Below are 15597 nucleotides of genomic sequence, written 5' to 3'. Positions count from 1 at the left end.
AGGTACCTAATCTCCTTCTGCAAAGGCCCTACCAACCACAATCACTTCACAATCTCAAGGCCACTTTGTAGTTTGAGGTTGGCAAGATGCATATATCAGGAAGCCGACATCCCACTCAGAACTTACACCGAAGGCTTTCTTACCTGGTTGTGGTGGCAGTGCTGCTGATGATTGCACTGGTAGTTGCAGTGATGCAAGCAGCAGTGGTGGTAACAGTTGCTGTGGTGCTCACATTTGCAGCTGTCCCAGACGGACCTGGTGTCATGGAGAAACTTACCGGCGTCTTCAGGCCCAGAGAAAACCCAGTACTTGTGGTAGCAGCAGTGGCAGATGTGGTAGGAGCTACAAAACAAACACCTGGGTCTGAACACCTTCGTCACAGTGAAACCTACCGAATAATAAAGGGCATAGATACAGTCAATGTGGAGAGGGTGTTTCCAATAGTGGGAGTGTCCAGGACTAGAGGGCACAGTGTCAGAATCAAAGGAAGTACCTTTAGCATGGATGCGAGGAGGTTTTTCACCAGAGGGTGATGAATGTGTGGAATTCACTGCCAAATAAGGCTGTGAAGGCCAAGTCAGTGGGTATTTTTAAAGTGGAGATTGATAGGTTCTTGATTAGTAAGGGTGCCAATGATTACAGGGAGAAGGCAGGAGAATGGGTTTGAGAGGGAAAAATAGATTTAGACAATAGACAATAGGTGCAGGAGTAGGCCATTCAGCCCTTCGAGCCAGCACCGCCATTCAATGCGATCATGGCTGATCACTCTCAATCAGTACCCCGTTCCTGCCTTCTCCCCATACCCCCTCACTCCGCTATCCTTAAGACCTCTATCCAGCTCTCTCTTGAAAGCATCCAACGAACTGGCCTCCACTGCCTTCTGAGGCAGAGAATTCCACACCTTCACCACTCTCTGACTGAAAAAGTTCTTCCTCATCTCCGTTCTAAATGGCCTACCCCTTATTCATAATTGAATGGTGTAGACTTGATGGGCTGAATGGCCTAATTCTTTCTTATGATCACGAGAGCACTGGTTTGTTCAGGAAGCGGAGTGATCAATCAAAATGTGCACCACGCTGTCCGAGACTTCCCTCCACCCACTCCCGTTCATCAGTGAAGACCGACAAAAAACCTCGGCTCTCCAGAGATCTCAGACTGCATTAGATAACTGTGGATGGTGATGCTGTGGACAAGGCAGATGGTTGTCCAAGGCTACAACATGATTTAGATCGACTGGGAATGTGGGTCAAATAATGAATTTGGAGAGGGCAGCACGGTGGCGCAGCAGTAGAGTTGCTGCCTTACAGCGCCAAAGCTGGGTTCCATCCTGACTACGGGTGCTGTCTGTACAGTTTGTACGTTCTCCCCTTGACTGCGTGGGATTTCTCCGGGTACTCCGGTTTCCTCCCACACTGCAAAGACATGCAGGTTTGTAGATTAATTGGCTTCGGTAAAATTGTAAATTGTTCCCCGTGTGTAGGATAGTGAAAGTGTATAGGGATCATTGGTCGGCATGGACAGTGGGCCAAAGGGGCCAAATCTGCATTATATCTCTAAACCAAAAAACGATACTGTGAGGTAAATGAAAATTCTAATTTACTTAAACTTTATTTAAGCTTTAAGCAACTAATTTCTGTAATACACATCTTCAAAGCGCCTGGAAATGATGGCTGATTCCGCAGGCCATGCCGACCCGAGGCCCCACACATGTGCACACTTCAGATACTAAGTGTGAAGTGATGCATTTCAGGAGGTTAAACCAGTGCAAGACTTACAAGAGTAAATAGTAAGGCCCTGGAGCGAGATGTAGAACAAAGAGATGTCGGGGTGCAGGTAGTTACCCAACAGTGGTGCAAAGTTAGACAAGATCGTGAAGGAATATGGCATGCTGGCCTTCATCGGACACGGCATTAAGTATGAGTTTGGATAGTGTGCTGCAGTCACGCACGATGGTAGTGAGACAACTCCTGGAAGATCACATGCAGTTCTGTTTGTCATAACATGAACGAGAGAGGCTGCAATGAAGAATCCTCGAGCCATGCAGCATGGATGGGAAACAGGCCCTTCAGCCCAACTCATCAGTGCCAACTAACATGCCTCTTCTCATTTTGCCTACATTTGGTCCACATCCCTCTAAACCATTACTATCCAAATGTTTTTTTAAATGTTGTTATGGTATCTGCTTCAACTACTTCCTCCGGCAGCTCGTGCAAGGGGGAGGGATTCAAATTTTTAGGACATTGGAACCAGTTCTGGGAGAGGTGGGACCAGTACAAACAGGACGGTCTGCACCTGAGCTGGAATGGAACCAATGTCCTAGGGGGAGTGTTTGCTAGTGCTGTCGGGGAGGATTTAAACTAATGTGGCAGGGGGATGGGAGCTGGAGCAGAGAGACAGTGGGGTGTAAAATGAGGGTAGAAGCAACAGGTAGCAAGGTGAAAAGTAAAAGTGGCAGGCAGACAAATCCAGGGCAAAAATCAAAAAGGGCCACTTTTCAACATAATCGTACAAGAGGTAAGAGAGTTTTAAAAACAAGCCTGAAGGCTTTGTGTCTCAATGCAAGGAGTATACGTAATAAGGTGGATGAATTAAATGTGGAGATAGTTATTAATGATTATGATATAGTTGGGATTACGGAGACATGGCTCCAGGGTGACCAAGGCTGGGAGCTCAACATCCAGGGATATTCTATATTCAGGCGGGATAGACAGAAAGGAAAAGGAGGTGGGGTAGCGTTACTGGTTAGAGAGGAGATTAAAGCAGTGGAAAGGAAGGACATTAGCTTGGAGGAAGTGGAATCGATATGGGTAGAGCTACGAAACACTAAGGGGCAGAAAACGCTAGTGGGAGTTGTGTACAGGCCACCTAACAGCAGTAGGGAGGTTGGGGATGGCATCAAGCAGGAAATTAGAAATGCATGCACTAAAGGCGCAGCAGTTATAATGGGTGACTTTAATCTACATATAGATTGGGTGAACCAAACTGGCAGGGGTGCTGAGGAAGAGGATTTCTTGGAATGTTTGAGAGATGGTTTTCTAAACCAACATGTCGAGGAACCAACGAGAGAACAGGCCATTCTAGACTGGGTATTGAGTAATGAGGAAGGGTTAGTTAGCAGTCTTGTTGTGCGAGGCCCCTTGGGCAAGAGTGATCATAATATGGTAGAGTTCTTCATTAGGATGGAGAGTGACAAAGTCGATACAGAAACAAGTGTTCTGAACTTAAAGAAAGGTAACTTTGAGGGTATGAGGCGTGAATTGTCCAAGATAGACTGGCGATTGATGCTGAAAGGGTTGACGGTGGACATGCAATGGAAGGCATTTAAAGGTCGCATGGATGAACTACAACAAGTGTTCATCCCAGTTTGGCAAAAGAACAAACCAGGAAAGGTAGTGCATCCGTGGCTAACAAGGGAAATCAAGGATAGTATTAAAACAAAAGATGAAGCATACAGATTAGCCAGAAAAAGTAGCATACCAGAGGACTGGGAGAAATTCAGAGTCCAGCAGAGGAGGACAAAGGGCTTAATTAGGAAAGGGAAAATAGATTATGAGGGAAAACTGGCAAGGAACATAAAAACAGACTGCAAAAGCTTTTATAGATATGTCAAGAGAAAAAGATTAGTTAAGGCAAATGTAGGTCCCTTGCAGTCGGAAACAGGTGAATTGATCATAGGGAACAAGGAGATGGCAGACCAATTGAACAAGTACAGAATGATGCTGACTGCAAACATTTCTTTCCTGCTTTAAACTCTGTACATGGTACACGTGCAGATAGACTCACAATCAGCACCAACAAGAAAGAGACCTCAGAGATTGGCTCTGCATTTTAACAGTATCTTATATTAATGATGAAGTTACAGATCACATGCCACAACTTAGAACAAACTCAGCTGGTGGAAGTTCAAACGTCATTGTCACAATTATCACATGGCAAAGGTTCCAGAAGAAACGTTCTGCTGGTGACCGCTCTACAAACCGTACTCACACACCTCTCTGACTCTACGCACCTTACACACACACCTCTGACTTTACACACCGTACTCACACCTCTCTGACTCTACGCACCTTGCACACACCTCTCTGACTTTACACACCGTACTCACACACCTCTGACTCTACACACCTTGCACACACCTCTCTGACTCTACGCACCTTGCACACACACCTCTCTGACTCTACGCACCTTGCACACACACCTCTCTGACTCTACGCACCGTACTCACACGCATCTCTCTGACTCTACGCACCTTACTCTATGCTTGCGAGATGTGGACAGGGAACGGTGGACATGTCAGACAAATTAACGACTTACACATGACCCATTCACAACAAGTGTTAAGTCAAGATTGCAGACACACAAATTCTGTTCCAGATAGACCTCCCCAGCAACTACACATTGAACGAGCTGCCAGACATGTCAGAACCATGTATGATGGCCAAATACCAAAGCATCCACTCCATGGAAAGCTGCCTGAGGGCAAGCGACCACGCAGGAACAGAGGAGATGCAAAAGCTCTTGGAGCATCCCTGCAGAGTTTCAACTCTGACACACACCACTAGAAACAATAAACATTGGATTGTCCCGCTTGTTGTGTCCACATAAAGAGCAGTACTCACTCATACAAAGCTAGACAGCAAAGTAGAAAAGAGAACCAAGAACCATTGATGCTGCAGCATCTCTGCACATTTGTCACCTGTGTGGAAACAACAAGCCCAGATTTCTCTAATCAACCATCTCTGTATACATCGCAACACTATTAGATAGATGTAATGGGGTTACTCAAGAATTAGTCATGAGCAATCCTACCACCCTATCCAACACTAGAATGGGTCAGTTCCTGGAGCAGTTTTGACTAATCTAGAGGCAATTAACCATCCCAAACCTGTCAGTGACAGAGACATTCAGCACAGAAACTAGTCCTTCGCTCCACCAAGTCCTCTCCGACCATCAGGAAGGAACTCATTCACACCAATTCTGCATTAGTCCCATTTTACTCCCCCCAAATCCATCAACCGCCTCCCTCACCCCATAGTTTCTACCACTCGCATACACACTCAGGGCGATTCAGTGACCAACTAACCCACCAAACTGCACATCTAAGATTTGGGAGGAAATCAATAATCAACATCACACAGTTGGCATTAAGGTCAGGATCAAACCTGGGTACCTGATGCTGTGAGGCAGCAGCTCTACGAGCTGTGCATTGTATCACATAATGAAACTGGACAGTTCTTGTGTCTCACATCATTACTATACAGAGCGAGTAGATCCAATAATAGCACCTGTACACACCCAAGGCTGTAGCTGTGGTCACAGGCAAGGCTGCGCCTGTTGGCTTGAACCCAAAAGGAGCAGATGTTGAGGCAGCTGGAACTGAACTGGCGCAGGTTGTCACTGAAGACAAAGAGAATTGGATTAGGAAGAAGCAGAGTTAAGATGTCCAGGTTCACAACAAAAGTCAGCTCTCAATGTTTGGAACCTGCAGATATTTTTTTTACGTTACTACACTATACACATTATGCACTGTGCCAGCTTTACCCTAAAAACAGAATGTTGACAGTACTCATAGTCGTACAGCATAAAAACAGTTCCTTCAGACCATCACATCCACCCCACCCAGTGAACACTAATCCCATTTATCTGTATTAGGTCCAGAGTTTTTTGTGCTTTGGAGATTTACATACTTGTCTCCAGGCTTCTTAAATGCTGTAAAGATTATCCGCCCCCACTATTCGACACCAACACCATTGTCAAGTTTGCAGACGACACAACGGTGATCGGGTTGATCACCAACGGGGATGAAACAAAAAACAGAGCGGAGGTGCAGAACCTGGCGGACTGGTGCTCTGATAACAACCTGTCCCTAAATACCACCAAGACCAAGGAGCTGATCATCAACTTCCGTAGGTCACACAACAGGGAATACGCCCCGATCTTTATCAACGGGGACAGTGTGGAGAGAGTGTCCAGCTTCAAGTTTCTGGGCACTCACATTTCGGAGGACCTAACATGGTCCAATAACACTGCTGCGCTGGTCAAGAAGGCACAGCAACGACTGTTCTACATAACACTGAAAAAGTCTGGTCTACCCCAACAGCTGCTGACGACCTTCTACCGCTGCACCATAGAGAGCATCCTAACACATGGCATCCCTGTGTGGTATCTCAGCTGTACGGAGGCAGAGAGGAAAGCTCTTCAGCAGATAGTCCATAGAGCTCAGAGGACCATCGGAACACAGCTACCAGCCTTGGAGGGCATCTACAACACACGATGCCTCAGAAAAGCCACCAGCATCCACAAAGACTCTTCACACCCCTGCAACAGTCTGTTCAAACATCTACGATTGGGCAGACGATACAAGGCCTTCTATGCCCACACCTCCAGACTCAGAAACAGCTTCATCCCCAGGGCCATAGCTGCTATGAACCGGTCCTGCTGAGCCGGATAGTCACATCGCACAGTGATCCGGCACAGATCTACTTGCACTTTATTCTGTTTTAAAACTGTTCTAATTTGTTTCATTGGGTTGTTTAAATTAATATTGACTAGCCAATTAATTTATTGCATCGTATGGGAGGCGCATTCCCAATCTCGTTGTACCCTGTACAATGACAATAAAGATATATTGTATTGTATTGTAGAGAGTGGCAGACAGAACCTCACCTAGACAAGTGTGAGGTAATGCTTTGTGGGAGGTGAAATACTAACTGAACGTATACAATAAATGGCAGGGATTTCAGGAGAGTTGATTTACAGAGAAACCTTGGGATGCAAGAGCATAGCTCTCTGAAAATGAGCTCATAGATGGATTTGAGTGCAAAATAAATGTGTGATGCTCACGGTCCTCGGCCAAGCCACTGCGTGCAGGAGTTGCACTACACGAAACATTGGCCAGGTCTCACCTGCAGTATTGTCAGGGTCTCACATCGTGGAAACAGACCGACATGTCCCATCTACTCTAGTCCCACCTACCTGGGTATGGTTCTGGATCATCACAATACAGCAAGAATTTGGAAGCAATTGATAGAAACATAGAAACAAAGTGCAGGAGTAGGCCATTCGGCTCTTCGAGCCGGCACCGCCATTCAATATGACATGGCTGATCATCCAAAATCAGTACCCCGTTCCTGCTTTTTCCCCATATCCCTTGATTCCGTTAGACCAAGAGTTATAGTTAACTCTCTCTTGAAAAGGTCCAGTGAATCGGCCTCCACTGCCTTCTGTAGCAGAGAATTCCACAGATTCACAACTCTCTGGGTGAAAAAGCTTTTCCTCACCGCAGTCCTAAATGGCCGACCCCTTATTCTTAAACTGTGACCCCCGGTTCTGGACTCCCCCAACATTGGGAACATTTTTCCTGCATCTAGCCTGCCCAATCCCTGAAGAATTGTATATGTTTCTATAAGATTCCCTCATCCTTTTAAATTCCAGTGAATACAAGCCCAGTCGACCCATTCTTTTATCATTTGTCAGTCCCGCCACACCGGGAATTAACCTGGTGAACCAATGCTGCACTCCCTCAATAGCAAGTATGTCCTTCCTCAAATTAGGAGACCTAAACTGCACACGATACTCCAGGTGTGGTCTCACCAGGGCCCTGTACAACTGCACACGATACTCCAGGTGTGGTCTCACCAGGGCCCTGTACAACTGCACACGATACTCCAGGTGTGGTCTCTCCAGGGTACAACTGCAGCAGCAGTTCCTATAGTCAAATCTTCTCGCTGTGAAGGCCAACATGCCATTTGCTTTCTTCACTACCTGATGTGCCTGCATGCTTACTTTCAGTGACTGATGTACAAGGACGCCCAGGACTCGTTGCACCTCCCCTTTTCCTAATCTGACACCGTTCAATAATAAACTGCCTTCTTGTTCTTGCCACCAAAGTGGATAATCTCACATTTATCCACATTATTCTGCATCTGCCATGCGTCTGCTCACCCACACAACCTCCAAGTCACCCTGCAGCCTCATAGCATCTTCCTCGCAGCTCACACTGCCACCCAGCTTTGTGTCATCCGCAATCTTGGAGATTTCACATTTAATTCCCTCATCTAAATCGTTAATATATATTGTAAACAACCATGATCCAAGCACTGAGCCTTGTGGCACCCACTACTCACTGCCTGCCAACCAGTTCTCTATCCATGTCAATACTTTACCCCCAATACCATGTGCTCTAACTTTGGCACACGAATCTCTTGTGTGGGATCTTGTCAAAGGCTTTCTGAAAATCCAGATACACCACATCCACTGGCCTTCCCTGATCCAATGCGGAAGAGATTCACCAGAATGTTGCCTGTCATGGAGGGCTGCAGTTACAAAGGGAGACTGGATAGGCCGGGATTATTCGTAGGCGCAGAGGAGGTTCGGGGATGGCCCTATGGATGTCTAGATCATTACGAGGGGCACAGATGGAATCTTTTTCCAAGAGAGAGGGAATCTAAAACAAGAGGGCAGAGGTTTAATGTGAGAAGGGGAAATTGTAAAGGAGATCTGAGTGGCAAATTATACGTTTTGCCACACAAGAGGATGGCAGTGTAATTTAGTTTAGGTTAAAGATACTGCATGAAAACAGGCCACTCGGCCTACTGAGTCCACGCCGATCGTCGTCTCCCATGCACTACACACTAGGGACAATTTTGCATCGGCCTATTAACCTAGAAATCTGCATGTCTTTGGAATGCAAGAGGAAATCAGGGCACCTGGAGAAAATCTACTCGGTCACAGGGAGAACGTGCAAACTCTGCACAGACCCTTAATCATGATTGAACCCAGGTCTCTGTTGCTGCAAGGCAGCAACTCTACCACTGCACACCCTCCTGCAGCCCTTATACAGAATGAACTGTCAGAGGAAGTGATAGAGGCATGTACAGATAGAGGAAGATAGAGGCAGGTATAGATACAGGAAGATAGAGGCATGTACAGATACATGGATACAGACGGAGAGGGATAGGAGGAATTGATAAGGTTCCACATGATAGGCTGCTCTGGAAGGTTAAATCACATTGGATCCAGGATGACTTAGCCAACTGAATACAAAATTGGCTCCATGGATGGCGGAGAGATGTATGTTTGGACTGGAAGCCGGTGGCTAGTGGTGTATCATTGGTGTTGGGCCCATTGCGGTTTGTGCTTTATATCAACAGCTTGGATGAGAATATACAAGGCACGATTAGAACGTTTGCAAATGCCACAAAAGTGGGTAGTATTGTAAATAGCTAAGATGGTTATCAGAAATAACAACAGGATCTTGATTATTTGGAATGGTTAATTCAGTTTAATGCAGAAAAGTGTAAGGTGTCTAACGATATACCTGTCAAAATGTATTTTTAAATGTTGTTATAGAACCTACCTTAACTACCAACTCTGGCAATCCGTTCCATGTACCCATCACTCCTTGTGTGGAAAAAGACACCCCTTGGGTTCCTATTAAATTCATGTTCATACGTGATAGGAACAGAATTAGGCCATTCGGTCCATCAAGTCTACTCCGTCATTCAATCATGGCTGATCTATCTCTACCTCCTAACCCAATTTTCCTGCCTTCTCCATATAACCCTCGACACCCATACTAATCAAGGATCTATCTACCTCTGCCTTAAAAATATCCATTCCCGGCCTCCACAACCATCTGTGGCAATGAATTCCACAGATTAATCACCCTTTCTCCTAAATCTTTCCCGTACCTTAAACATGAACTTTAGTTCTTGATGCCACTACTCTGGGTAAAAAAATTCTGCATCCACCCTATTTATTCCCCTCATGATCTTATACACCTCTATAAGATCACCCCTCATCCTCAAGCACTCCAAGGAATATTGTCCTAGCCTGCTCAACCTCTCCCTATAACTCAGGCCCACACATTTTGGTCAGCATGGGCTAGTTGGGATGAAAAGCCTGTTTCCATGCTGTATGACTATGAGATTAGTACAGATAGATGTCAGTCAGCATGGTCAAGTTGGATTAAAGTGCTGGTTTGGTGCTATACAGCTCCATCACTCTTCATAACGCCTTGTAGGAAAATAGGTATTACTATCTCCCCTATCCTCTTTGCAATCTTATGTACCTCAGGTCACCCCTTCAACTCCAGGTAAAACAGATCCAAACTATCCAGTCTCTCCTCATTTATTCACAAAATGCTGGAGTAACTCAGCAGGTCAGGCAGCATCTCGGGAGAGAAGGAATGGGTGACGTTTCGGGTCGAGACCCTTCTTCAGACTGATGTCAGGGGGGCGGGACAAAGGAAGGATATAGGTGGAGACAGGAAGATAGAGGGAGTTCTGGGAAGGAGGAGGGGAAGGGAGGGACAGAGGAGCTATCTAAAGTTGGAGAAGTCGACGTTCATACCACCGGGCTGCAACACCTGTCCGTTTACCTCCCCCCTCAACTCCATCCAAGGACCCAAACAGTCTTTCCAGGTGAGACAAAGGTTCACCTGCACCTCCTCCAACCTCATCTATTGCATCCGCTGCTCTAGATGTCAACTTATTTACATCGGCGAAACCAAGCGCAGGCTCGGCGATCGCTTCGCTGAACACCTGCGCTCGGTCCGCATTAACAAAACTAATCTCCCGGTGGCCGAGCACTTTAACTCCCCCTCCCATTCCCAGTCTGACCTTTCTGTCATGGGCCTCCTCCAGTGCCATAGTGAGGCCCGCCGGAAGTTGGAGGAGCAGCACCTCATATTTTGCCTGGGCAGTTTGCAGCCCGGTGGTATGAACGTCGACTTCTCCAACTTTAGATAGCTCCTCTGTCCCTCCCTTCCCCTCCTCCTTCCCAGATCTCCCTCTATCTTCCTGTCTCCACCTATATCCTTCCTTTGTCCCGCCCCCCTGACATCAGTCTGAAGAAGGGTCTCGACCCGAAACGTCACCCATTCCTTCTCTCCCGAGAGGCTGCCTGACCTGCTGAGTTACTCCAGTATTTTGTGAATAAATCGATTTGTACCAGCATCTGCAGTTATTTTCTTATACTACAGTCTCTCCTCATAACTGAAATGCTCCAATCCAGGCAAGATCCTGGTGAGTTTCCTTTGCATCATCTCCAGTGTAACTGCATCCTTCCAATAGAGTGTGACCAGGATGGCACACAGTCCTGCCTGTATGGTTTAAACGTTGTTTTATAAAGTTGCCATTTCAGTTCATTACCTTTCACTACAGTACTTGCATTCTAGTTTTAATTCAGATTTCCATTATTTCCCCCCGTTACCGGTTGCCCGGCTAACAAGTTTGGAGTGCGCATTCTGTGCTCTAAGTCTTTTTGCAGAAGGATTCGTGTCCCAAATTGTTCAAGAGAGTAAACATTCTGGTAGCCGCAGTAAAACCAGTTACAATGCACACAGCCTCAAGGCCAAATGTCTAACTCAAAAGACCAGAGATGCTGCCTGACCCACTGAGTTACTCCAGCTGTTTGTGTCTTTTATAAACCAGCATGTGCAGTTCCTTATTTCTACACTGACTAAATGCAGATGTTGATGTGAACTAGGCTGATCAATGTTTCACCCCGTTAAACTACTGCAGATTTGCATTTTCAGATACAAGGTTTTATAACTGCTGCTAGTACAAACGCTATTCAATCTGAAGTGCACGCTAATGACTCACATGGAAAGCCAGTGGTCAGGGAAGAGGCGGAAGGCTCCGAGCTCACCACTGAAGCAAACAGAGATGGTCCTGCTGCAGGGGCAACACTTGCAGCTCCTGTGGTCAAACCTGCAAGGACACAATGTTCAAATCTTTACACTTAAAGATAAATGTTTTCCAGAATAAAGATCCAGCAAGCCTGGAGGAGACTGCTGCTGTTTTAGGAACATTTCCTTCACTCATAGTGAGTGAACCTTGCTTGGAGTAGTATTCATAAATGCAACTTTAACTTCATTATCATGTGACAAGTACAGCAAGGCACAGATACAATGAACAATCGTACTTGCATCAGCATCACAGGCACACAGATTCAGACAAACAAGCAGCTATGATTTATTTCGGATGACCAGTCTTTTGTGATTTAAAAGCATCACTGACTCCAAAGCATCTGAGCAATAACCTTTAATATTAAAAAAAGTAGATAGCTGATATTCCCCAGGTGAATAAAAGGATGATCTATGTGTGGAACCAGGGGATATGAGTGGGATCCTAAATGAATGCTTCGTTTGGTATTTACCAGGGAGAAGGACGTGAAGGCTGGAGAATTGAGGGAGTGCAGTGTAGGTTCACCAGGTAATTCCAGGGAAGGCGGGACTGTCATATGATGAAAGAATAGAACGACTGGGCTTGTATGCACTGGAACTTAGAAGGATGAGAGGGGATCTTATAATATATAACATATAACAACTGCAGCATGGAAACAGGCCTGTCCGGCCCTACCAGTCCACGCCGACCATTCTCCCTGACCTAGTCTCATCTACCTGCACTCAGACCATAACCCTCTAATCCCCTCCTATCCATATACCTATCCAATTTACTCTTAAATAATAAAATCGAGCCAGCCTCCACCACTTCCACCGGAAGCCCATTCCATACAGCCACCACCCTCTGAGTAAAGAAGTTCCCCCTCATGTTACCCCTAAACCTTTGTCCCACAATTCTGAAGCTATGTCCCCTTGTTGGAATCTTCCCCACTCTCAAAGGGAAAAGCCTACCCACGTCAACTCTGTCCGTCCCTCTCAAAATTTTAAAAACCTCTATCAAGTCCCCCCTCAACCTTCTACGCTCCAAAGAATAAAGACCCAACCTGTTCAACCTCTCTCTGTAGCCTAAGTGCTGAAACCCAGGCAACATTCTAGTAAATCTCCTCTGTACCCTCTCCATTTTGTCGACATCCTTCCTATAATTTGGCGACCAGAACTGCACACCATACTCCAGATTCGGCCTCACCAATGCCCTATACAATTTTAACATTACATCCCAACTTCTATACTCGATGCTCTGATTTATAAAGGCAAGCATACCAAACGCCTTCTTCACCATCCTATCCACATGAGATTCCACCTTCAGGGAACAATGCACAGTTATTCCCAGATCCCTCTGTTCCACTGCATTCCTCAATTCCCTACCATTTACCCTGTACGTCCTATTTTGATTTGTCCTACCAAAATGCAGCACCTCACACTTATCAGCATTAAACACCATCTGCCATCTTTCAGCCCACCCTTCCAAAAGGCCCAAGTCTCTCTGTAGACTTTGAAAATCTACCTCACTATCAACTACTCCACCTATCTTAGCATCATCTGCATATTTACTAATCCAATTTGCCACACCATCATCCAGATCATTAATGTAAATGACAAACAACAGTGGACCCAACACAGATCCTTGGGGTACTCCACTAGACACTGGCCTCCAACCTGACATACAATTGTCAACCGTTACCCTCTGGTATCTCCCATTCAGCCATTGTTGAATCCATCTTGCAACCTCACTATTAATACCCAACGATTTAACCTTCTTAATCAACCTTCCATGTGGAACCTTGTCAAATGCCTTACTGAAGTCCATATAGACAACATCCACAGCCTTGCCCTTATCAATTTCCCTGGTAACCTCTTCAAAAAATTCAAGGAGATTAGTCAAACATGACCTTCCAGGCACAAATCCATGTTGACTGTTTCTAATCAGGCCTTGATTATCCAAATAATTATATATATTGTCCCTAAGTATCTTTTCCATTAATTTTCCCACCACAGACGTCAAACTAATAGGTCTATAATTGCTAGGTTTACTTTTAGAACCTTTTTTAAACAAGGGCACAACATGCGCAATGCGCCAATCTTCCGGCACCATCCCCGTTTCTAATGACGTTTGAAATATTTCCGTCATAGCCCCTGCTATTTCTGCACTAACTTCCCTCAATGTCCTAGGGAATATCCTATCAGGACCTGGAGACTTATCCACTTTTATATTTTTCAAAAGTGTCCGTACCTCCTCTTCTTTAATCCTCCTAATTTCCATCACTACTCTACTTGTTTCGCTTACCTTACATAATTCAATATCCTTCTCCTCGGTAAATACCGAAGAAAAGAAATTGTTTAATATCTCCCCCATTTCTTCCGGCTCAGCACATAGCTGACCACTCTGACTCTCTAATGGACCAATTTTATCCCTCACTATCCTTTTGCTATTGACATATCTGTAGAACCCCTTGGGGTTTACTTTTACATTACTTGCCAAAGCAGCCTCATATCTTTTTTTCGCTTATCTAATTTCCTTCTTATAGACATATAAATTAAGGGATTGGACAAGCTAGAGGCAAGAAACATGTTCCTGATGTTGGGGGAGTCCAGAACCAGGGACCACAATTTAAGAATAAGGGGTAGGCCATTTAGAACTGAGATGAGGAAAAGCTTTTTCACTGAGAGTTGTGAATATGTGGAATTCTCTGCCTCAGAAGGCAGTGGAGGCCAATTCACTGGTTGCTTTCAAAAGTTAGATAGGGCTCTTGGGGCTAACGGAATCAAGGGATATGGGGAGAAGGCAGGAATGGGATACTGATCGCCCGGTGCAGCTCGGCCACGGGACTTAGCTGCACACGGCTCGGCCGCGGGGCCTTCCATCGCCCGGCTCGGCCGCAAGACGTTTCAGCGCCCGGTGCGGCTCGGCCGCGGGGACTTCCATCCCCTTGCGGAGACTGTGCGGGTCGGTCGGGGACGAGCTGTCTGTCCGTGGGTGTGGGGAAGAGAGGGGAAGTTTTGTTGCCTCCATCACAGTGAAGGGGTGTTTGGAGTCACTGTGATGGACGTTTGTGTTGGGGTCATGTGTCTTGTGTTCTTTTTTTTTTGTGTGACTGCTATGTAGTTTCGTTCGGTACCTTGGTACCGAATGACAAATAAAGCTCTGTTGAACTGTTGTTGTTGAACTGATTGTGAATGATCAGCCATGATCACAGTGAATGGCGGTGCTGGCTCAAAGGGCTGAATGGCCTCCTCCTGCACCTATTGTCTATGTATCTATGTAATTAAGGAAGAGGGCATATGTTTAAGGTGAGAGGGGCAAAGTTTAAAGGAGATGTACAGGGCAAGATTTTTTTTGCAGTGGAATGTGCTGCTGGGATTGTCGGTTGAGGCAGATACCCCAAAGGTATTTAACAAACCTTGGGACAGCACACAGATACATTGGGATTGGAGGGAAACGGAGTTTATCCCAAAGAGGCGGAAAGACTCTAAGGGGAGTAAGAGACACCTGTGGCTGACAAGGGAAGTCAAGGACAGCATAAAAATTAAGGAGAGGAAGTATAACATAGCAAAGAAGAGTGGGAAGACAGAGGATTGGGACTCTTTTAAAGAGCAACAAAAGTTAACTAAAAAGGCAATACGGGGAGAAAAGATGAGGTACGAGGGTAAACTAGCCAATAATATAAAGGAGGATAGCAAAAGTTTTTTTAGGTACGTGAAGAGGAAAAAAATAGTCAAGGCAAATGTGGGTCCCTTGAAGACAGAAGCAGGGGAATTTATTATGGGGAACAAAGAAATGGCAGACGAGTTAAACCGTTACTTTGGATCTGTCTTCACTGAGGAAGATACACACAATCTCCCAAATGTTCTAGGGGCCGGAGAACCTAGGGTGATGGAGGAACTGAAGGAAATCCACATTAGGCAGGAAA

General features: G+C 45.7%; 1 protein-coding gene across 1 annotated transcript in view; it reads right to left on the bottom strand.

The window, feature by feature from the left end:
* LOC144600722 (uncharacterized) overlaps positions 1-15597 on the bottom strand; it is a 54842-nt gene that overhangs the window by 14754 nt on the left and 24491 nt on the right. The window contains exons 5-7 of the mRNA XM_078412644.1: positions 11607-11714; positions 5296-5397; positions 144-342 (exon numbers count right to left, since the gene is read on the bottom strand). Coding sequence (XP_078268770.1) covers positions 144-342; positions 5296-5397; positions 11607-11714 — 409 coding nt within the window. The remainder of the gene's footprint in view (positions 1-143; positions 343-5295; positions 5398-11606; positions 11715-15597) is intronic.

This window comes from Rhinoraja longicauda, chromosome 15 (genome assembly GCF_053455715.1).
Source record: "Rhinoraja longicauda isolate Sanriku21f chromosome 15, sRhiLon1.1, whole genome shotgun sequence".
NCBI classification, from domain to species: domain Eukaryota; kingdom Metazoa; phylum Chordata; class Chondrichthyes; order Rajiformes; family Arhynchobatidae; genus Rhinoraja; species Rhinoraja longicauda.
This window is presented reverse-complemented; position numbering and strand designations above follow the sequence as displayed.